General features: G+C 40.6%; 3 protein-coding genes across 6 annotated transcripts; 1 reads left to right on the forward strand and 2 right to left on the reverse strand.

Moving 5' to 3' along the window:
* Positions 1 to 559: 559 nt before the first annotated feature.
* Positions 560 to 5301, reverse strand: LOC119917292 (ankyrin repeat domain-containing protein 2). Its single transcript, XM_038737540.1, has 8 exons — positions 5092 to 5301; positions 3314 to 3460; positions 3085 to 3192; positions 2912 to 3010; positions 2673 to 2771; positions 2395 to 2493; positions 2200 to 2298; positions 560 to 1476 (listed from the first exon to the last, which is right to left on the reverse strand). Exons 1-8 carry the CDS (start codon positions 5167 to 5169, stop codon positions 1345 to 1347), a joined length of 861 nt encoding a protein of 286 aa, XP_038593468.1. The 5' UTR covers positions 5170 to 5301; the 3' UTR covers positions 560 to 1344.
* An 854-nt stretch (positions 5302 to 6155) lies between these two features.
* On the forward strand, positions 6156 to 9014 carry st3gal7 (ST3 beta-galactoside alpha-2,3-sialyltransferase 7). 2 transcript variants are annotated; one of them, XM_038737538.1, is made up of 8 exons: positions 6156 to 6255; positions 6485 to 6650; positions 6736 to 6862; positions 6945 to 7282; positions 7395 to 7581; positions 7725 to 7865; positions 8270 to 8419; positions 8522 to 9014. In XM_038737538.1, the coding sequence occupies exons 2-8, from the start codon at positions 6502 to 6504 to the stop codon at positions 8606 to 8608; spliced, it is 1179 nt and encodes a 392-aa protein (XP_038593466.1). In that variant the 5' UTR covers positions 6156 to 6255; positions 6485 to 6501; the 3' UTR covers positions 8609 to 9014. The 2 variants fall into 2 exon arrangements, with proteins under 2 accessions (XP_038593466.1, XP_038593467.1); XM_038737539.1 differs by lacking the exon at positions 6156 to 6255 and adding an exon at positions 6268 to 6370.
* Positions 9009 to 18941, reverse strand: hps1 (HPS1 biogenesis of lysosomal organelles complex 3 subunit 1). Of its 3 annotated transcripts, none has more exons than XM_038737536.1 (18): positions 18784 to 18941; positions 17681 to 17871; positions 17458 to 17592; positions 16902 to 17044; positions 16707 to 16815; positions 15788 to 15948; positions 15541 to 15643; positions 15378 to 15462; positions 12312 to 12367; positions 11837 to 12004; positions 11432 to 11611; positions 11056 to 11132; positions 10825 to 10962; positions 10624 to 10689; positions 10270 to 10414; positions 9887 to 10000; positions 9698 to 9780; positions 9009 to 9614 (listed from the first exon to the last, which is right to left on the reverse strand). In XM_038737536.1, exons 2-18 carry the CDS (start codon positions 17795 to 17797, stop codon positions 9452 to 9454), a joined length of 2043 nt encoding a protein of 680 aa, XP_038593464.1. In that variant the 5' UTR covers positions 17798 to 17871; positions 18784 to 18941; the 3' UTR covers positions 9009 to 9451. The 3 variants fall into 3 exon arrangements, with proteins under 3 accessions (XP_038593464.1, XP_038593463.1, XP_038593465.1); XM_038737535.1 differs by having other exon boundaries at positions 9009 to 9617; XM_038737537.1 differs by lacking the exon at positions 11837 to 12004 and having other exon boundaries at positions 9009 to 9617.
* Positions 18942 to 19775: the final 834 nt, after the last annotated feature.

Raw genomic sequence — 19775 nt, forward strand, 5'->3', positions numbered from 1 at the left:
TACATTTTAGATGATTATGCAGCCATTTCTAGTGTTCACAAAGGCTGAAATGTGCACATCTGCAGCTGGAGGAAGAAGTTTAACCGTTTGATGGGTAAACAGGTTCCTCTGGTTTTTTGGCTGCTACACTGCACGAAGCAGAAGCCTCCAGTTTCCCCATCCCCCCTTCTCATTCTACACCACTCCAGCCCTCAGCAACAGCACAGCACAACAGCACACTGCTTGTAGAACTAAAGCTGTAAAACATGTATGAGTCCAACAGATTTAAGAGGGGAGTTTCTTTCTGATACATGATATTCCTTTGAAAATGTGCTTTTTTATCTCTGTTAGAGTCAGGATGGCAAAATAAAACACTTTCATGTAGTGTGTTTAACCTTGTATTGTACATGTTATGCGTCTCCACTAAGGTCCCTGACAGTTACACCGCCGTTGCTTGGAACAGGAAATATTGTGTGCGGCAGATAATGTAGCTGATGAGTTGTCTACAATGAACACATTGGTATATAACAGAAGACAGTAACTGCAACTGCTTTTCAAAACAGCATTTTACTTTCACGTTATGATAAATACAGCAGTAGCACAGTATATGTTGAACAAAATGTGCTCACAAAATGAATGGCTGCATGCATACTGACTAACTATACATAAACAACTACATTGTAAGCAAGGGAGCAAGCTGTTGGTTTCCCCAGTGTAAATGACCACCCTCCCTCAGGAACATTTGAGCCACTGATGATAGAAGGAAAATATGCCCACTGAGCTCTCCTTGAATCCCTGACTTTAGCGGAGGCATACCAGCCATCTCTGCTATCATCAGCTGACATCTCAAACACAGTACTGCTGTGTGCTCTGGCCTTGTCTGTTGCCTTGATAAAACAAGGACCTTTTGATGTATATTCAAACGCAGCTTCTGCACAGCACTACCTATTAATATTATTCCACTTCCAAAGACATCCCAAATCAGATACGAAACATCCATCGGAGTGCTCCTGAGATGATAAAGCTCTTTGGAAGCAAATATCAAAAGCCAAAGCTTGGCAAAAGGTTGTGAGAAATTCAGCTTTGTTTCCTTATTCATATGTTTTCTGCCTCCTTTTTTGAGATAAGCAGATCATTTTGAATCCGTCACACACATTTTTCTAGTGTCATAGTTCAGACTAACCTTAGAGGTTTAACAGCCATGCCCCAGAAAGGCAGATTTTGTTGGTGAGCACATATAACGCATATACTCAAATATGATGTACACTGACCTACAGTGGAATTGCTGGATGTATTTTGAACCTGAGACAGATGGAGAGCAACGTTAAAGGAATATACTGTATGAGTAGATGTGCATCTTTTGCACTAGTCACTCCTCTCTCTCGAGGTGTTTTCAGGCGGTACCAGTCCCAATTCCCTCAGCTTCTCCAGTCTCTGCAGGATCTCCATGATGTCAAACTGCCACTGTTTTACCTGCTGCACTGCTGTGACTCCTTCCTGTAACATAGTTCATACTGTCAGCTTGTTAGAGTGGGGTCATATTGTATGTATAGTGTTGAGATATGAGCCACAGTATATTATTAAGGAATAGTACTCCATTTTGGGAAGCATGCTTATTTGCTTTCTTATTATGAGAAAAGATTGATACCAGCCTCATGTCTGTACATTTATGTGAGGCTACAGCCAGCAAGAAAGCTTATCTCTTTATTGCAAATATGTGGTATGTGCCTTAACCATTAGGGTGGGGCGCCACAGGTTAGCTTATCTTAGCATGAAGGCTAGAAACACGGGGAAGCAGCTATCCAGGGAAAGGGAACACATATTTTTTATTTAATTAAAACAAAATCAGTTTTAAAAAGTCAATTCACCATTTTATGTGCCAGACTATTTCTCTGCTGGGACTAGGAAGTTATTGTGCACGGCCAAGAAATAATCCGGCTCATAAAACAGCAAATTATCACCTTAGATTTTGTGTGGATTAAAAAACAAGATATATGGTGTTAATTACAGAGCTTTAGCTGTTTTACCCTGTTTCCAGTCTTTATGCTAAGCTAACCTAACTGGCTGCTGGCTGTGGCCTCATATTTAACGTACAGTTATGATAATAGTATTGATCATCGAATCTAACTCTCAATAAGCTGTTTTCCCAAAATGTCAAACCAATCCTTTAAAACCCTCTTCAAGATAGACCTGACATGCCCTACAAATGGACAAACTCACATGATTTTTTATTTTTGTGTCAGCCCCTGCCACTATGAGCAGCTTCACTATCTTGTATCTGTTGAGACGCACTGCATCATGCAGGGCTGTGTCCCCTTCCTGGGATTAGACATTTTTATTTTATTAACAATAATAAAAGGAATAATAGAGATGACGAAACACAGAGGCGGAACACGTGGTTGAGCTGCTGCATACCCTATCTCTGGAGTTGATTTTGGCACCACAGGACAGCAGGTACTCCACAATGGTGGTGTGGCCTGTCCTTGTGGCCACATGCAGAGGAGTGCTGTACAACTGCAATGCAGACATTGACAAATACTGTGACTGGGTTATTTGAATGCAAATCCACATATAATACACATATAAACACATAAAGGACCAACTGCATATCATTTGAACACATACAGTATGTTCACAGATACACAAGAAGGAACCCCAGTTCAAATTCAGGCACAAATAAAAAGCGCATTCACCTTATCTCTAACGTTCAGGTCAGCCCTGTGGCTCTTCAGGGCTTTGACAACTCCCAGGCTTCCTCCTCTGCAGGCCCAGTGTATGGCCCTGGAGCCCAGCTGAAACACAGTAGGAGGGCCCTATCCTATTAATAGTGCTGACTTCAGGCTACTAGAGGTTGGAGCTTTAGTGTGCGGAGATAATCTCACCCAATCGCATCATCATCTTTACAAACAAGCAATGTTCCTGCCCGTCTTACTTGATCTTTAAAGTTGATATCGGCTCCCTTTTCTAAAAGCATTTGGACAACTGCAGTCTGTCTTTCCAGAGAGGCACGATGTAGCGCTGTCCGCTTCAGCTGGGAAGTTTTAAATTATTGTAAGTAGTTTGTTGTGAATGTGTCTGTTTTACTGCCACAGAGGGAGAGTATACCTCATCATGGACATTAGGGTCCCCACCATCAGCCAGATACTTGTCTATCACATTCAGTTTGCCTTGACTGGCTGCATTCATGAATTCTGCAGTATCCTCCGGCCCTATCTGTCCACACAGAGACACACACATACACACAGAAACACAGAGGGACAGGATAGAGACAGAGTTTCAATTTTACATCTAAGTTGTGCACATGAAGTTAAGCTTTCTGAAAAGTGTGGCTCACCACAGGGGTTTCCACAGACACTCTGGGTGAGTACGTCTTCTTGATCTTCTTTTGTGTTTTGCACAGCTCTGTGATATTCTCTCCTCCGCTCAGATCCAAAACCTCACAGTATAGGTCTGAGGAGATCATCTTCCCTCTCTCCTCTGCCTGGAAAATGACAGAAATAGTGCTAGTGTTGAAAACACTGTTAGAAAACCTAGACGGGAGAGGTACCATATTGGCATGTAAAGTAGATGTGCCAAGTAGGTTAAGGGGTGTTGAGAGCTGGGAATGGTAGTGTTAATGTCAAAATAAATTCACAGCATAGTGCAAGCTAGGCTTGGCCATTACAAAAGCAACATTTCCAATAAACTCCTTCTCACATGCTGTTAGTTGTGTATGCGGCCCTTTATCTGTCTTGTTTTATTTGTAGACTAAAATAACATTATTATTTATTTTATTGGTTGGTGGGTTGTTTTGTTTTTTGTGTATAAAGTATTTAATAGATAAAAACACATAGTCCATTTAAAAGAACCACAGAGTGAATGATTGTACATGAAGTTATTGAGTTGGTTTTGATTCGGTGCACATAAAAGAAATAAAAAGGAATCTAAATACATGGCAAAACAGTGTGTCGGAATAATCAGAAAAAATGATTTCCGGACTGGGAATACATGTGAACACCCTCTGAAGTCAGAACAACAACTTGGAAAGTCTGAGAAAACTTTCATGCACGAGTTGCTAAGTTGTTGACATCATACACGTAGAAAAATGGGGGACAACATGATGGTTAGAAATGTTTGGTGTGAAATTACGTATTGCATATACTTTTTTTGCTAACATGTCATTTGTAATATGGTATAGGTTATAATGGTAAGCTTGCTGTCCATGTAGAATGACCCAGATTAATAATAATAAGAAAAAGTTTTTTATTAGCAGTATTTGCAACACAAGCAATATTTTAGTGGTTGCAAGTAATGTACTGATGCAGTAACAACTCTGGGACACTTTGTAATAGAAAGCCTCAAACTGTTTCAGCATCTTGAAATGACAATGGCAATAACAATCCAACACATCTTTGTAGTACTGTCCTAATTCCAATTTAAAAGCAGATGAACACACCGAAGTCAAAAGAATGACTTCACAACTCGGTAAATTAGATTATCGGATTATCGGAGGAGCACATGAATGCACCAAGACTGTGTAGTTTTCAGAAATAAAGAGTAAAAGTCAATTTGTATGGTATCAGGAAATAAAACTTTCCCCAAATGTCTTGATTCACAGAGTTCACTGTTGGAGCAAACATAAATATCATGTTTATGTGTTTGAACGGTAAATCTTCTCTTCTTCTTCTCCACTGTTAATTAAACTTCAAGTAAGAAACCCTTTGACTAAAACAGCATTTGCTGAAACTGGTGAGTTCAGTTTAACTTCACTCAGGGCCAACATATTAATGTTAAAAAATAAACATATCCAACTAAAACTGTTTATTGATATGGATGCAAATAGATGTTGAAGTAGGCTGACAGACATTTTCTCTTCAAGTTCGGGGTTCACTTCATTAAAGCACATGTCTTCACATAAGAAACCTATTCACCTATTCTCTTCAAATATGTCTTATTGTGGTAACAGTAACATAAACTATAATATATAATCTGCTGTGCTGGGAACAAACAAACCCTATTGTGTCTAATGATAATCATTCTAGGAGCCATACTTGCTGTAAGAAAAGACATAAAATCATCACATACTCTCTTTGGTCTCTTTGGAAACATAAGTAGTCTATTTCTCTCACCTACCTGAGCTTTCTTTTCTATTCCTGTTTTATCCATCACATTGGCTGCCCACTGAAGAACCTCTTCCATCGCCGTTTGCATAAAGAGTACAAAGCTACAAAAAGAAAAGCAACAGTCAGTCAAGAAATTTTTAGCAGCTTAAGTGTTTAAACAATCTGGAGTAAAAGCAAAGAAAAGTGGCAGATGACTCGACTGACTGCGAGGTACTTTATACAGAAGTGCTGCAAGTCTAGTGGCTTCCTGGCTGGAATACCAGGTTCATGGTGGGACATTGTGTTACCCCAACAAACAGGTGTGCGTGCACTTTGGTGTATGTAGGCATGTATATTTGTGTGTACTTGCCTGCCCAACATTCTACCGCTCTTATTCCCTCTACCTCTTTTCCTCTCTGTCATGCTCACACACACACACACACACACACACACGCATATGCATGTTTACTTACTTTTTGGACATTACACAAACTTATATTAATTTCCTGGAGATTTACCCTAACCATAACACTACTTCCCTAACCCTAAACTACCCCTAACCCTGACAACTACTGGCTTAACATTAACCACTGGCCCATTCATCAGTTGAGGACACCACTTTTGTCCCCAATTGGACAAGACGCTCCCAATCAGCTTCTGATCTTCAGTCTGAAATGTGTCCCGGAAGGTCAGATACACACACTCACACACACACGCTTTTATATTAAGTACATCCAGCCCTTCAGGCATGTCATGCCCAGTTCATGAGCTGAGGTTACATTCATTCCACATACTCACTCTTGTTGCTGCACCAGTGCGTACTTCTCTTTCACATGAGCATAACCCTCATAAACACACTGTTTTGGGGGATTATGTTATTCATAAAGGTTTCATTACTTAGTGTCAAGTGAGACCTTGTAAATATCTGTTTTCTAGCACATCAACAATCAATCCCTGTCAGCCTCGGCTTTGGTACTTGTTCCATTAAAGTAAACCATTAATATATTTGTCACACACACACACACACACACACACACACACTAATTTGCATGTATTCCTGCCGAGTGTGACTGAGTGACATGTTAATGGTTAACCAGTGTTATTGAGGGAAGGGTTCACTGGAGTAGCAAGCAGAAGCAGCCATTTTAGCTGCACAGACTGTTAACTGGCAGCTTACATCTCTACCAGGCTGGCTGTACCAGGCTGGCTGTAAGTTCTATCATTCATACTACTCAATTTTTTTTCGTCTTGATGATTTAGTGTATCATCAGTCATTTTGAGTGACATAGAAAACATGGAATTCTGACTCTTTAAATACTATGTTATTAAGAAAGTTTGTCTTTACTGTATGGAGACGCAATATTAGTTCAAAAGGATTTATTATCACTACTGTGAGTTCAATAACATGTTTGTATGTGTTTTAGGTGGAAGAACAGCTGCCATGGTGACGCTGAATCACTTGAGTGTAGAGGACCCAGACGATGGCTCTCCACTGCTGCCCGAGGCTGCGGAGGCGGCATCACCAACGCCTGTCTTTCACAGACAGCGAGGAGTCACAAAGACTGACTCCAGGGAATTTTTCCTCAGCAGGTACATCTCTGCAGGTACTGTGTATATGTTGCGGAGCTGTTACTTAATAAAGCAAGTTCTGTTGTTAGTTTTCTCTACTGCACAGGAGTGAGAACCTTGCCTTCAGTCTGACGCTGCTAATCATATGCTACTTGGCTATTCTGATTCCTGCATATTTCCCCTTGGATAACGTGGAAACTCTCAGTGAAGACAACCCGCATCCCAAAGATCTGGTATGGATGAACATCGTATAATCATTTTGCATAATTTCTTGACTCTTACCAAACATCTCTCTATGTTTGCCCCTCTCTTAAGGTCTTACTAAATCAGTCAGCCTCCCTGCTGTCCGGTCCATGTCAGCCTCGCTGGTGTCTGAACCACCTCAAGCCCCTGTCGTGTTCTGCAAGCCTCCTTGACATCCCTGTGTATGTGCAGCAGGACAGGCCTGTGCCCTGGGATCTGTCCCCTCCTCTGGGGCTCCTGGGCAGTGAAGAACATCTGGCCCTGGCTCTTGCCTCTCTGCCTCAGCCTGGCCTGCCTCCATCACTGAGGGGAGAAGGCAGCTGCAGGCGATGCGTGGTGGTAGGCAATGGAGGGGTTCTTCACGGGAGCCATCTTGGATCCCATATAGATCAGTACGACATCATCATCAGGTATGTGTGCCAGTGTCAGACAGACAGGTTAAATGCAATATGCATAAAGAAAATACAGAGTATCAACAAAAGACAATCAATTTCATAGATGCATTTTCATCTCTGCTACCAGGCTGAATAATGCTCCAGTGTCTGGCTTTGAGAGAGACGCTGGTTTACGTACCACCATCCGCCTGATTTACCCAGAGGGAGCACCTCACTCTGCAAACGACTACAAAAATACCACCATGGTTGCTCTGGTGGTCTTTAAGAGCCTGGATCTAGACTGGCTCACTTCTGTAATCACCAAAAAGCCTCTGGTAAGCCTACCTCACAGGAACTGTATGCAGAAATGGTGTATTACATAAGCCATGAGTGTCATAGCAAGTCATGCAGCCATGCCGCAATCACATCATCACTCTCTGCCTCACAGGCTTTACCACTCCTATGTTGTTTTAAATAGAGCTTCTGGTCCAAACTGTGGTTCTGGAGGGAGGTGGTGGATGACATTCCCCTGAAACCAGAGAACTTCAGGATCCTCCACCCGGAGATTATTCACAAGACGGGACAAGTTCTACAGAAATATGCTCTGAAACAGGGGAACGTGAGTTGTAACGTAACATGCATGTCCTACATTGAATTCCCTTTTGACAAGTGGTGACACATTCTGCTTGTGCTTTGTTGTATTTTTTCATACAAGACTACATTCAAACAGAAAAAAAGGAATCCAAGAACAATGGCACGTCTGGGTATAGCCTAACGTGTCCTGAATAATACATGCCAGGCTGAAACATGTACTGACTTTGGATGTACTGACTGGAAATTAAGGCAGTGAAAGATGAGCGCGCACACAACAGGCAGTGAAAGATGAGCACACACAACTTTCAGTTAAAGAGGCTAACAAGCTCCCTCTGTTGAATATTTCTTATTGAACAAAATACTGCTGAGTAGTCGGTGCTCATACTGGTTGAAGAAATCGATCCAAGAGCATTTTCTCTCCTCGTGTAGATGGTGCCAACACTAGGTGCAAGTGCAGTTGTGATGGCTTTCCAGCTGTGTGACCAGGTGAGCCTAGCAGGGTTTGGGTATGATATGCAGCACCTAGAGACCAGGCTTCACTACTATGAGACCATACGCATGGGAGCTATGAAATCTCAAGTAAGTTTAGATCAATTACCGTACACTGGTACACATTTTAATGTAATTTGCGTCATGTTTTGACTCCAGTGATTTATTCATGGCTTTATTTTCATCGTCCAGGTGGTGCATGACATCAGCGCTGAGAAACTCTTCTTGAGGGACCTGGTTGCTGCAGGAGCTGTGACTGACCTCACAGGAGCTCTGTGAATCACCAGTGCAGGGACTGATAATATACTCTACACACACTCCTCCCTCTCACCATGAGCCCGGACGGGGTCCTCCATAACTTCGCCCTGCTGGAGGAATCCTACACAGCGTGGACTGACCTTTCAAATGCCCACAGTCTCCAGGGCTGACTGATGAGTGAGCAAATAAAACTCTAAAAGGTTAGACATAACAGTCATGATTGTAGAGACTGAAGCATATCTCATGTGAATTCAATTAACTTATTACATCACCAGCTAATATACAAGGATAGTAATCATCACATGGATGAATAAACGGGCCATCGCATGTAGGAATGTGGTTTTGTAAAATTAATTGAATGGTCTGTGGTTCAAACAGTGCTATTTCAATACTGTTTACAATGACTGAATAAACAAGTTAATGAAGACTTCTGATATTTATTGCTTCTAAAAAAAAAATCTATATCAGTAATAGCAAAACAGTATGTGTTTATAAAAATCGATCAACAGCAAATTTCTAAAAGGAAAAAACATACCATATAACCATATATATATTCTTACTAATAAATAGGAAACCGTTCATAAATGAGTATTCAAAAATATAAATTACAATCTGCAAAAATTTAGGAGTGAGTGTCAATAAAAGCTAAGTGCTTCTAATAAATAACTTAAGGTCAATTTAGTATTCATATTCTTATACACACTTAACATTATGGGAGCATGAAACACAGGCATTGGACAAGATATATATCCATAGAAAGCAAGAAAATGCTGTTTTGCCCCCCCCGCCCCGCCGGTTCTTGGCAATACAACAAATGTACGTGTATGTTGGCGACTGTGACTCAGTTCAAGTGTGTGGGTGCATCTACAGCAGAGGATTGCGTGAAGGCTCCCACAGTTTGCTTGCCAGCTGCCTGCAGTGCTGGAGGATGGTCTCGGTGGGGATGACCCCCAGGTGAACAGTCAGCAGCTCGTAGCACTTCACTACCTCACCCTGGTGGTTCTTACTGTAGTACCGCAGCAGCTTCCTGCTGGACACAATACTTTCTATAGTCAGCAGCACTCTCTTCTGGATTAATCACATCTATATCCGTCATGCACAGTTGTTTACCTGTAGTAGTCCCATGCAAGCATCCCAATGGGGGCAGAGTCATCAGGTAGGATGGGTATGTCCCCTGCCTCTAACTTATAGCCCTGATTGATTGAGATATATGCATTATATTATACTTTCACAATATTCCAGGATGCCAAATGGTTTTCTTTTTAATGCTGGATCCTAACTGACATGCCAGTAACTTACCGTTTCATTTTCAAACCAGAGGAAATAGCAGAAGTAGAAGTCTCCATCGCGCAATGTGACAGTGGAGTAACCTTTCTGGAGATAGCGCCGTGTTGTGCTGACCAGGCTCCACACCTTCAGTACGGATTAATAAACAGGAATTTGACAAGACAACTATGAGCAAACTGTTGCTGTAGTGCACATTTTGACCAAATAGTAAAACATTTTTGGAAAAATGTGTATAAGTTTTGTTGCAGAGATCTCTCTGTTATCTGTAGAGTAAATATGAAGCTAGAGACAGTTAGATTAGATTAACACAAAGGCAAAAGAACAAAAAAAGAAAGCAACTAAATGAAACTTAAATGACTTGATAAGATGAACACGGCACTTCAAATATGCTTGACCTTGCTTTTGATGAAATGAGCCACTGGTCCTTTCCCCAGCTCAGACGTGGTGCGTTCTGTGATGTTGAGCGACGGCGCAATCATTTGGCCGGTGGATCGGTCCACGCAGATAAAATGGATGAGGCCCGGGAAATCCTCCAGGTATGTGAGATTTATTGGGTCAAGGTCAATGCACTCAGGTTTCAGGAACAGTTTGTTATATTCCAAAATGTTTTCTACGTGTATGAATGTTGTTAAGACCAAAAAATTTGCATGCATCCCAGAAATATTTGAAATTTACTTCTGGGCAAAACGCACAGAGATCACACACAACATGGCATCACAGTGAGTAGGATTATTTTGCTGATAGGATATGACACCATGGTATTATTCCTCTTGCTTTTCACCAACAGGAAGTCCTTCCAGTCCATCAGTTTCTCTCTGGGAGAGACAGGGTGACAGGAAAGGGATAAACATATAGAAAAAGATGAAGAAAGAAAGGAGATACAGACATTAACAACGAAAGATGTCTTAGTTGAAAAATAGCAAAATGATGTTCAGCTGACTGATACGCACTGCACCATGGTCTGGGCTCGTTCCTGCAGACCGGGGGAGAGATGTCGAGGAATGTCGGCTGGTCCACAGTCAATAAGAAAACACTGTCGGTATATTCCACACAGCTGGGTCTTCAAATTCTTACACCATGGGATGAGCCTAAAACAAAAACAGAGTGCGATCACTCAAAGGATGATCCCAACGGCTTTGCTCTGATGCATTTCGGCCAGCAGAGGGCTGCAGTGGACTTACTCTTTGCTGAACCCAGGTCCCCCTCTGGCGAAGGCTCGGCTCTTGAATTCTGTCCAGACATTTTGTAGCTGTGCAGACTGGATAGAAGACAAAAGGAACAAAAGCGGATTGCATTTAAGCGTAAAATAAAAAAGTGAAAATATTACATTGTTACCTACAATTATTCACACTTATTTTTATAATATGTAAGGAACTATAAACGGTTTCATGGTTTGTGAATGATGCTGTAATAAAAAGCAAGGATGGATGGAAGGTTGACAGTTCAGTTTTATTACAGGCCATCACAGGAAAAAGAAAATAAGTCTTAGCTGTTCAGTTTTCCATTTAAAATGATTGTGTCCTGAACACAAGATGTTGGTATTCAAAATACACATACCTGTATCTCACTAGGCCCCAGGGCTTTAATGAACTTATCCAATTTGCTGCGAACGTCATGTATAGTTGGCTGGCCTCTAATAGCAGCAGAACCTTCTTGGCCTTCACATAAACGTTTCTCCAGCTTGGCAAAGGCCTCCAAAAACCTATACACTGACATGGCCACTGCACTGGTGGGAATCTAACAGAGATAAATATATATGAGTAAGTGGTTCAACATGGGAGCAAAGATGTGTTTAGGTATTGTGAACTCTGTATAAAATTGTAGTTCGTTAAAGAAGTCCAGATAAATGTGTCACAAGTGTGCTCCCTACTGGCCACAATGTGTTAAGACAGAGAGAAACGGTGTGTGTTTGTAAGCAAAATGAGGAAGTGCACGTATGGATGCGTGCTGGTATCCTCAAACCTTAGTTAGCAGCACTAGTGTCATGCCAGGCCACAGTGGCAGACAGTACATGGAGTGAGGCATCATGGGATACAGCCCCTCTTTGAGCGAGACCTCTAAAAAGACCCTGCGAGGGGTTGAAGGGTCAGGTGGAGGAACTTCCAGAGTCTGCAAGCTGTCCTCTGCCATCTGAAGACATTATAATTTTATCCAGCTGTCTCATTTCAACCCAAACAATCGATTTATTCAGCTTAGAATATTACAAATCAGAATGAACTATGAGGAATAGACACTAATTATATTATATATATATATATATATATATATATATATATATATAATATATATATATATATATATATATATATATATATATATATATATATAATATATATATATATATATATATATATATATATATATATATATATTATATATATATATATATATATATATATATATATATATATATATACATATACATATACACACACACCTGGATGTCGGGGTCCAAAAACTCAAATACAGGAGTACTTCCTCTCACCGCCTTGTCTGCGGACACACAAAAAATACAAAATACTGTTGTTGTTTAGAAACTGATTATAATTGACATACAGGACATTTTTGTCCCTTCTGCCGTGAACAAACTGCCTCGTTAACACAGTCAAATATTTACAGACTAGACTATGAGTATGGGCTGGGATATAGGCAGGGGCATGAATGTACAGTATATGTAAATATGTACAGTCCCCTCCAAAAGTATTGGAGCGGTAAGGCAAATTCCTTTGTTTTTGTTGTTCACTGAAGACATTTGGGTTTAAGATCAAAAGATGAGACGAGAGTTCAGAATTTCAGCTTTTATTTGCTGGTGTTGGGTATTCACATCTAGATGTGTTAAACAACAAAGGACATACCACCCTTTGTTTGAAAGTGAGCAAAACTATTGGAACATGTGACTGTTGTTTCTTGTTGCCCAGGTGTTGCCTTTTAGGTTGATTGTCCAAATATTAAATAGCTCTGCATGACTAGTCTAAGTTTTCATCCTTGGTTCAAACCTATAAAGACTGCATTTCCTGTTAAAGACGATAAACCAACATGAAGACCAGAGAGCTGTCTATGGGAGAAAAGCAAGCAGTTGTCAAGCTGAGAAAAGAAGGAAAATCAACCAGAGCCTTTGGACAAACACTGGGCAAAGCAAGCACAACAATTTGGAATGCCCTGAAAAAGAAAGAAACTACTGGTGTACTGAGCAACAGACGTCCAACAGGTCGGCCAAGGAAATAAACAGTAGTTGATGACAGAAATATCATGAGAGCTGTGAAGAAAACCCCCAAAACATCAGTAAGTGACATCACCAACGACCTCCACAGTGCAGGGGTGAAGATATCACAATCCACTGTTGGAAGAAGACTCAGAGAGCAGAAATATAGAGGCCACACCACAAGATGCAAACCACTCATCAGCAGGAAGAATCGCAAGGCCAGATTGAAATTTGCAAAGAAGTACAGAGATGAGCCACAAAAGTTCTGCAACACAATCTTATGGACTGATGAGACCAAGATTAATCTCTACCAAAGTGATGGAAAGGCCAAAGTGTGGAGCAAGAAAGGAACTGCTTATGATCTGAAGCACACAAGCTCATCTGTGAAGCATGGTGGAGGTAACGTCATGGCTTGGGCCTGCATGGCTGCTTCTGGGACAGGCTCATTAATATTTATTGATGATGTAACTGATGATGGTAGTACAGAAACATTTTGTCTGCCAATGTACGGAGAAATGCATTGAAACTGATCAGGACGAAGTTCATCCTGCAGCAGGACAATGACCCAAAGCACACTGCCAACAAAACAAAGGACTTCATGAGGGGGAAACAGAAGGTTTTAGACTTGCCTAGTCAATCACCTGACCTTAACCAATAGAGCATGCATTTCACCTCCTTAAGAGGAGACCGAAGGGAGAAACCCCCCGAAACAAACAAGAACTGAAAGAAGCTGTGGTAAAAGCCTGGAATAGCATCACAAATAAAGAATGCAACAGTTTGGTGATATCGATGGGTCGCAGGCTTGAGGCAGTTATTGCAAGCAAGGGTTATGCCACCAAATATTAAGTGTTATTTACTTTAAGATTATTTGTTCCATTATTTTTGCTCACCTGAGAATGCTGTGGTCTAATGGGACAAAACAATCATAGAATCTTCATACTGAGTTCTGTAAGAGCATCCTACAGGTGCAGAGAAAAACACCAAATAATCTGTGCATCACTTGAAATCAGTTAACACCCAGACATACCGTCACAAAGCCCTAACATACCAGTAGCTGAAACCAGAGAAGAATCCCCTCAGCCAGCTGGTTCTGAGGCTCTCTGCAGTAACAAGTCCCCAACAGAACAGTAATACCAACTCAAGCAGACGAAACCAAATGATCAACAAGCAAAAAGAAAAATATATTGAATACTGGAAAGAAACGACCAAAACACAAAGTAAATTCCAGTGTTATCTGACCCTAAAAAGAGAATTCACACTGGCAAATTACCTGAGTACAATAAAATGTCCCAAACTAAGAAAAATGTTGACAACATACAGACTGAGTGAACACAGCCTGGCCATAGAAAAGGGTCGCCACAGACAGAGCTGGCTACCACAAGAGGAGAGACTGCTCCCAGTGTGACACAGGACAGGTAGAGACAGAGCTGCACTTTCTAACCTCATGCCCTAAATATAAAACACTAAGACAAAAACACTTTATTTCCCAAATATACCCCAAATTCGAATTCATATCAGACACACAGAAACTCCATTTACTGGGAGAAATCCCCAAATGTGAAGTAAGTGATGCAAAATATGACTCCTCATGCCATGAAGTGAGGACAACCAGTGGAAACTCAGACTGATAAATAATTGTACAAATTTTAAAATTATTATTATTTTGATTGTTTGATATTTTAATAATTGTTTTGTTTTTACATTTGATACTGATTTATTTATTTTTATTTATTTATTATTTTTTTAATCAATTTTTTTATTTTTTGTCTATTAATATACACACACACGCTTACTGTTTTATTTATTTATTTATTTATTTTATACACACAAACACACGTATGCTTTAATTACTTTATGCTTTAATTACTTGTTTAATGAAATGTATGGGGTTGATCTATGTAGTTTGTATGATGCTTTGGCAATATTGTTGTTATACATTCATGCCTATAAAGCTAATTTGAATTGAATTAATACAAACGGTGATATGTCCTAAATTGTTTAACACATCTAGATGTGAATACCAGGAAATAAAAGCTGAAATTCTGAACTCTTGTCTCATACTCATCTTTTGATCTTAAACCCAAATGTCTTCAGTGAACAACAAAAACAAAGTAATTTGCCAGTTCCAATACTTTTGGAGGGGAGTGCATCTTATATACTGCTTATATCAGTATGTTTCTGTGTGGAATATGTACTGGATGTGAAAACCAAGCTCCCTCTTTGACAATAAAGACTATCAATCTACACTAGTTTCAATAAGAAGGACATATAAATAGAAAAAACTGATTAATATGAACCCACCTGAACTGCTTGATTCTCTGTCTGTAGGGGAGGGCTCCGGGGTATAAAAACTTTCAGGACCAGAACCGGATGTATTCTCAACATCCTTCACAGAAACAGACAATAATCAATCAAAAAACAAGGCCAACATTGTGCTGTGTGAGTTTCTGTCAGCATTTCCTACCTGAGGACCTGGGTCGTCCAGGTCTACGTTGCTAGGATACATGTTCTGTGCCATGATGATGAGGGCCAGGAGGTCTGAGGTGGCGAGTGTGCTCGCATTGCGGCTACAACAAGCGGAAGAGCAAAGAGACGTCATACTTCATGAAAAAAAATTTCAATTAATTCAAATAAAGCCTCTTCACTGGCATAGATATTATAAATAAGATACAGTACAAGTTACTGAATAAATATGACCGGTTTAGCTGTACCTGGAGTAGAAGGCTAGCAGTTTGGTGTGAACCAGGATGAAGGCATGCAGCACCTCCTCTCCTGCTCTCTCTACGCTGCTGTTGAGCTGCTGAACTAAATGGCGCTCCAGGAACTCGATGCACTGCTCACACAGTGTGGGGTGGATCAGCCTCTCCACTGCCTGACAAAAGGGAGGAGACAACAGGAGAGCATTTTAACCATCATTTCCATCCTAACATGAGCACTGATAGAGTTAGCCCTCAATAATGTAATTGTTAACTTTGAATTGGCCAGTTTCTCTACTAAGAAAGCAGACAGAGGGATAGCTGGCAAGGCAAGTTGTTGTTTGTTTTTAGGGCTATGATTTATTAATATAACCTAAAAAGTTCTTCAACTGAACATAGCCATTTTGATATTAAAGCCTTAAAAAGGAAATCAACCAACAAAAAGTATAGGGAGAACAAAAAAAATAATATGAACATCAAATTAAAGCAACAGTAAGAAAACGTAGTCTTTCAAGCCATTGCTGCCATCTAGTGGTTAGAAATGTTACATCCTAAATCAGATGTAGCAATGCACCAAGGATAGCTAGGGCTTCACTAACAAGTGATGCAACTCATTGAAATAAATACACAAATAAAAAAATTAAATGTTTGTTTACCAATGCCCCAAAACTGTGAGGGAGGGGCATTTCAGTCAGAGTTAGTTGAATGAAACAAAGACACAAGTACAGTGTATTGTTCAGCATGAAGAAGAAAAAAAAGAGACAACACTATAAATATGAATCATTATTCAATAAAGACACAGACACATCATGAAATAATAAATAATAATGTGCATTTTCATGACACTGAGGGGGCAAAGATATTAGCTTGAATCTGTATCAAGGCATCAAAAGTCTGCACAAACAGGTTGCAAAGACAAAGCAACGCATTGCACCTCCACTAAGAAGCTCTGGTCGTTCTCTCGGAGGTGGCTGTAGGTCTCCAGCAGGCTCTGCAGATGCTTCCACAGCCTCGCTCTTTGCTCTGTGTCCTGAGGTCGCAGCCTGGCGACAAACAGCACAGTTATGAGCCACACAAAGCGTTAAAACCGTCCGTCCCATCAAGAAGGATCACAAAAACAATGTCTTACTCTTTTCTGAGGAGGGCACTGCTGAGGGTGACCATGCCAAACAGGACCTCAATCATCTTCTTCATCACATAGATCTTCCTCCTCAGGTCATCCTCTTCCTCCTCACCATCTCCATTCACAGCGATGTAGAGACACTCATCGAACTGAGGAGGACACAAGAGGCACGTGAATAAAATGCAAATTCAAGTGAAGATGGTTGTATTAAACTCTTCTCTGAGGAATGTATATTTGCACGAGAAAGACCTAAAAAGGCACTGACACTGAATGAACTTGAAACAAGTGTTTGGACTTGATCATTGTGTCATGCGGTACAGGAGTACAAAGCCTGGTTTGATTCCTTAACAAGACTCACATGACAAACATAACGCATTTAGGTCACAGCGCTGTTACTGTTGGCAAGGCGAAGTTCAAGAATGCAGGAATCCGCTTCATACATGAAGGCATTTCAGAACAAGGCATAAGAACTAAATCACATGCTTTTTTTATTTTTAAGAAGTCATGAAGAGAGTTAATCTGGGGGATTTGTGCGGCTTTTACTTTGGAAGGCAGGCGCTACCTGGTGTAGAACATAGATATGGTTGTTCTCTGTGGTGAAGGAGGTGTAGCTGTCACCCAGCCTGTACACCATGGTGCTGCAAGAGATAATGATGGGGGCAAACAGGGTGCTGATGCTGTCCTCGAAGGCTGGAAGCTAAACATTAAAACAAAGAAATAAAATAAAGATTAAATTAAGTTATTCTAACAACAACAGGAATGCTATCAAATTTCATCCTCCTTACCCCCTGGCCCTCTTCTTGAGAAGCCCCATACTGCTCCTGGATACTCTGCTGAAAGTCTGGGTCAGTCCAGTGGAAGAGGACCTCTGCGCTCTCACTGGCGATCAGCAAGCACTTCATCTGGACCACAGACACACTCCTGCCCTGCTTCACTCCGGTGTTCTATTTACACCAACCACTCCCCATGCATCATGCTAGACAGAAAAAGGTTCAAAGTACTGAGGCAAAAGACAAGAAACAGAGTCTGGGGAGGGGATTGTAAAGCATAAATGTCTGCAAAAGAAGAAGTTAAAATCTTGATCGTGAGGGAAGAAAGGAACTACAGCTTTATCTGATGAAATGTTGAAATAGAGTGTGTGTGTGTGTGTGTGTGTGTATATATACACGAGACAAACTAAAAATTATAATTTACCACAGCATGCAGTCCAAAGGAATGAACATCAATCTGATCATCAGTATATTTCACAGCCATTTTTGCATTGGATATTCTGCCACAGATTTTTCTTTGAACAAAGATGGCTGCCCATGGATAGCTGTCAAAATAATCCCAGTCTATACTGACATCATTTTCATGTGTTTAAATTTAGCCATAAGTTCATTGACAGTGAGTCACTGGAATATCATTTGTACACGGGCCTAGTTATGAACACATTAGCCCCTGGACAAACTGAAAGCAAGGGGGAAAGGGGGAACTAAGTAATTGCAGCACTTCCTTAACATTGCTAACCATCATCAAAGCCGTGCACAAAGCCTACTGGCCCCTTGAATGCAATTTGGCCATGTTAATGTGCTGTGACCCAGCATGTGGTGAAATTCTCTTGAAATTAACCCAGTGCTGTTCATCTGAGCCGTTTCCTGTATCAACAGCGCAGTCACACTGAAAGCTCCACACAGGTACAGTGATATGTAACCATATGAGCCGGTATGTGGGTCACAGCTGATGCCAAAGCTCAACAACTGAATCTTTTTGTTTCACCTGGGGGGCCGTTCCGATCCGTGAATTACATTCCGTGTTTTGCCTACAGCCGTAAGTTATTTCCCCATTCCAAACTTCTTCATTGCACACTGACAGACACCCAGTTACAGTTCACGCCACAACAACTCACTGTGTGTTTTCTGAGCCGGTTGATCCCAACATCTTCAGAGTCTCTGCTGTCGCCAAACTTTAACTCTCTTCAGTGATTCTTGCAGCTTGTGGGCGTTTTCATCGCTGCTGCTGTCTCAACCACCACCCAAATGCTTCCTTCCTCGCGACGCCGCTTAGGAGTCATGTGACATAGGCGGGGCTATGCAGGAAGCGTCCGCTTACAGCGCTGATCTGACTACAGTTAGGGATCGTCCCTGTATGAGTGTTTGTGAGTGGCTGTTTTCTTCAATGGGCTGGGAGGGAGAAGCCTCGGGGAGCTTGGTGGTCGGCGAGGCGGTATAAAGTCATGTGGACGCGGGACACATGATTGAGAGGCTGTGCTTGGTTTGCAAACCTCTACGAAAATAGGCCGAATAAAGAAATCCTTAAAATGTGTGTGAAAACTGAACAAAATCGTACAATACTAATACATTTTCTTTTACATTTACATTACATTTACTCATTTGGCAGACGCTTTTATCCAAAGCGACTTACATTTGAGGAACAGCATACAAGCATAAACAGAGCATCAAATACAGATCTACATTTATATATTTATACATACAGACAAACAAGAACTAGTTCACAATATGAAGATCACAATAATAGAGAGGCCTTTCGGCTGGATATTTAGGCCTATATACAGAGTAGGCTACATGTACATACACATAATTTTTACACTTTACACTTGTTAAAGCACTTTGTAACTTGTTTTTGAAAAGTGCTCTACAAATAAAGATTATTATTATTATTATTATTATTGTTATTATATTAAACACAAATCTGATCAATAAGGAGAAGTTATTAACTAATTTATTTGCTTAGTGCTTAGAGTGCTTGGCCAGCATTAAAAAGTCCCAGCTCACAAATGTCTTCTATTTTTCAAAATTTGTAAGACAAGTAAATCAAGTTATAATATATTGTAAAATATTATAAAAATTCTAAATATATAACATATTATTAAATATTATT

This window comes from Micropterus salmoides, unplaced genomic scaffold (genome assembly GCF_014851395.1).
Source record: "Micropterus salmoides isolate LMB-PRFRI ecotype aquatic unplaced genomic scaffold, ASM1485139v1 Ms_hic_scaffold_22, whole genome shotgun sequence".
Classification (NCBI taxonomy): domain Eukaryota; kingdom Metazoa; phylum Chordata; class Actinopteri; order Centrarchiformes; family Centrarchidae; genus Micropterus; species Micropterus salmoides.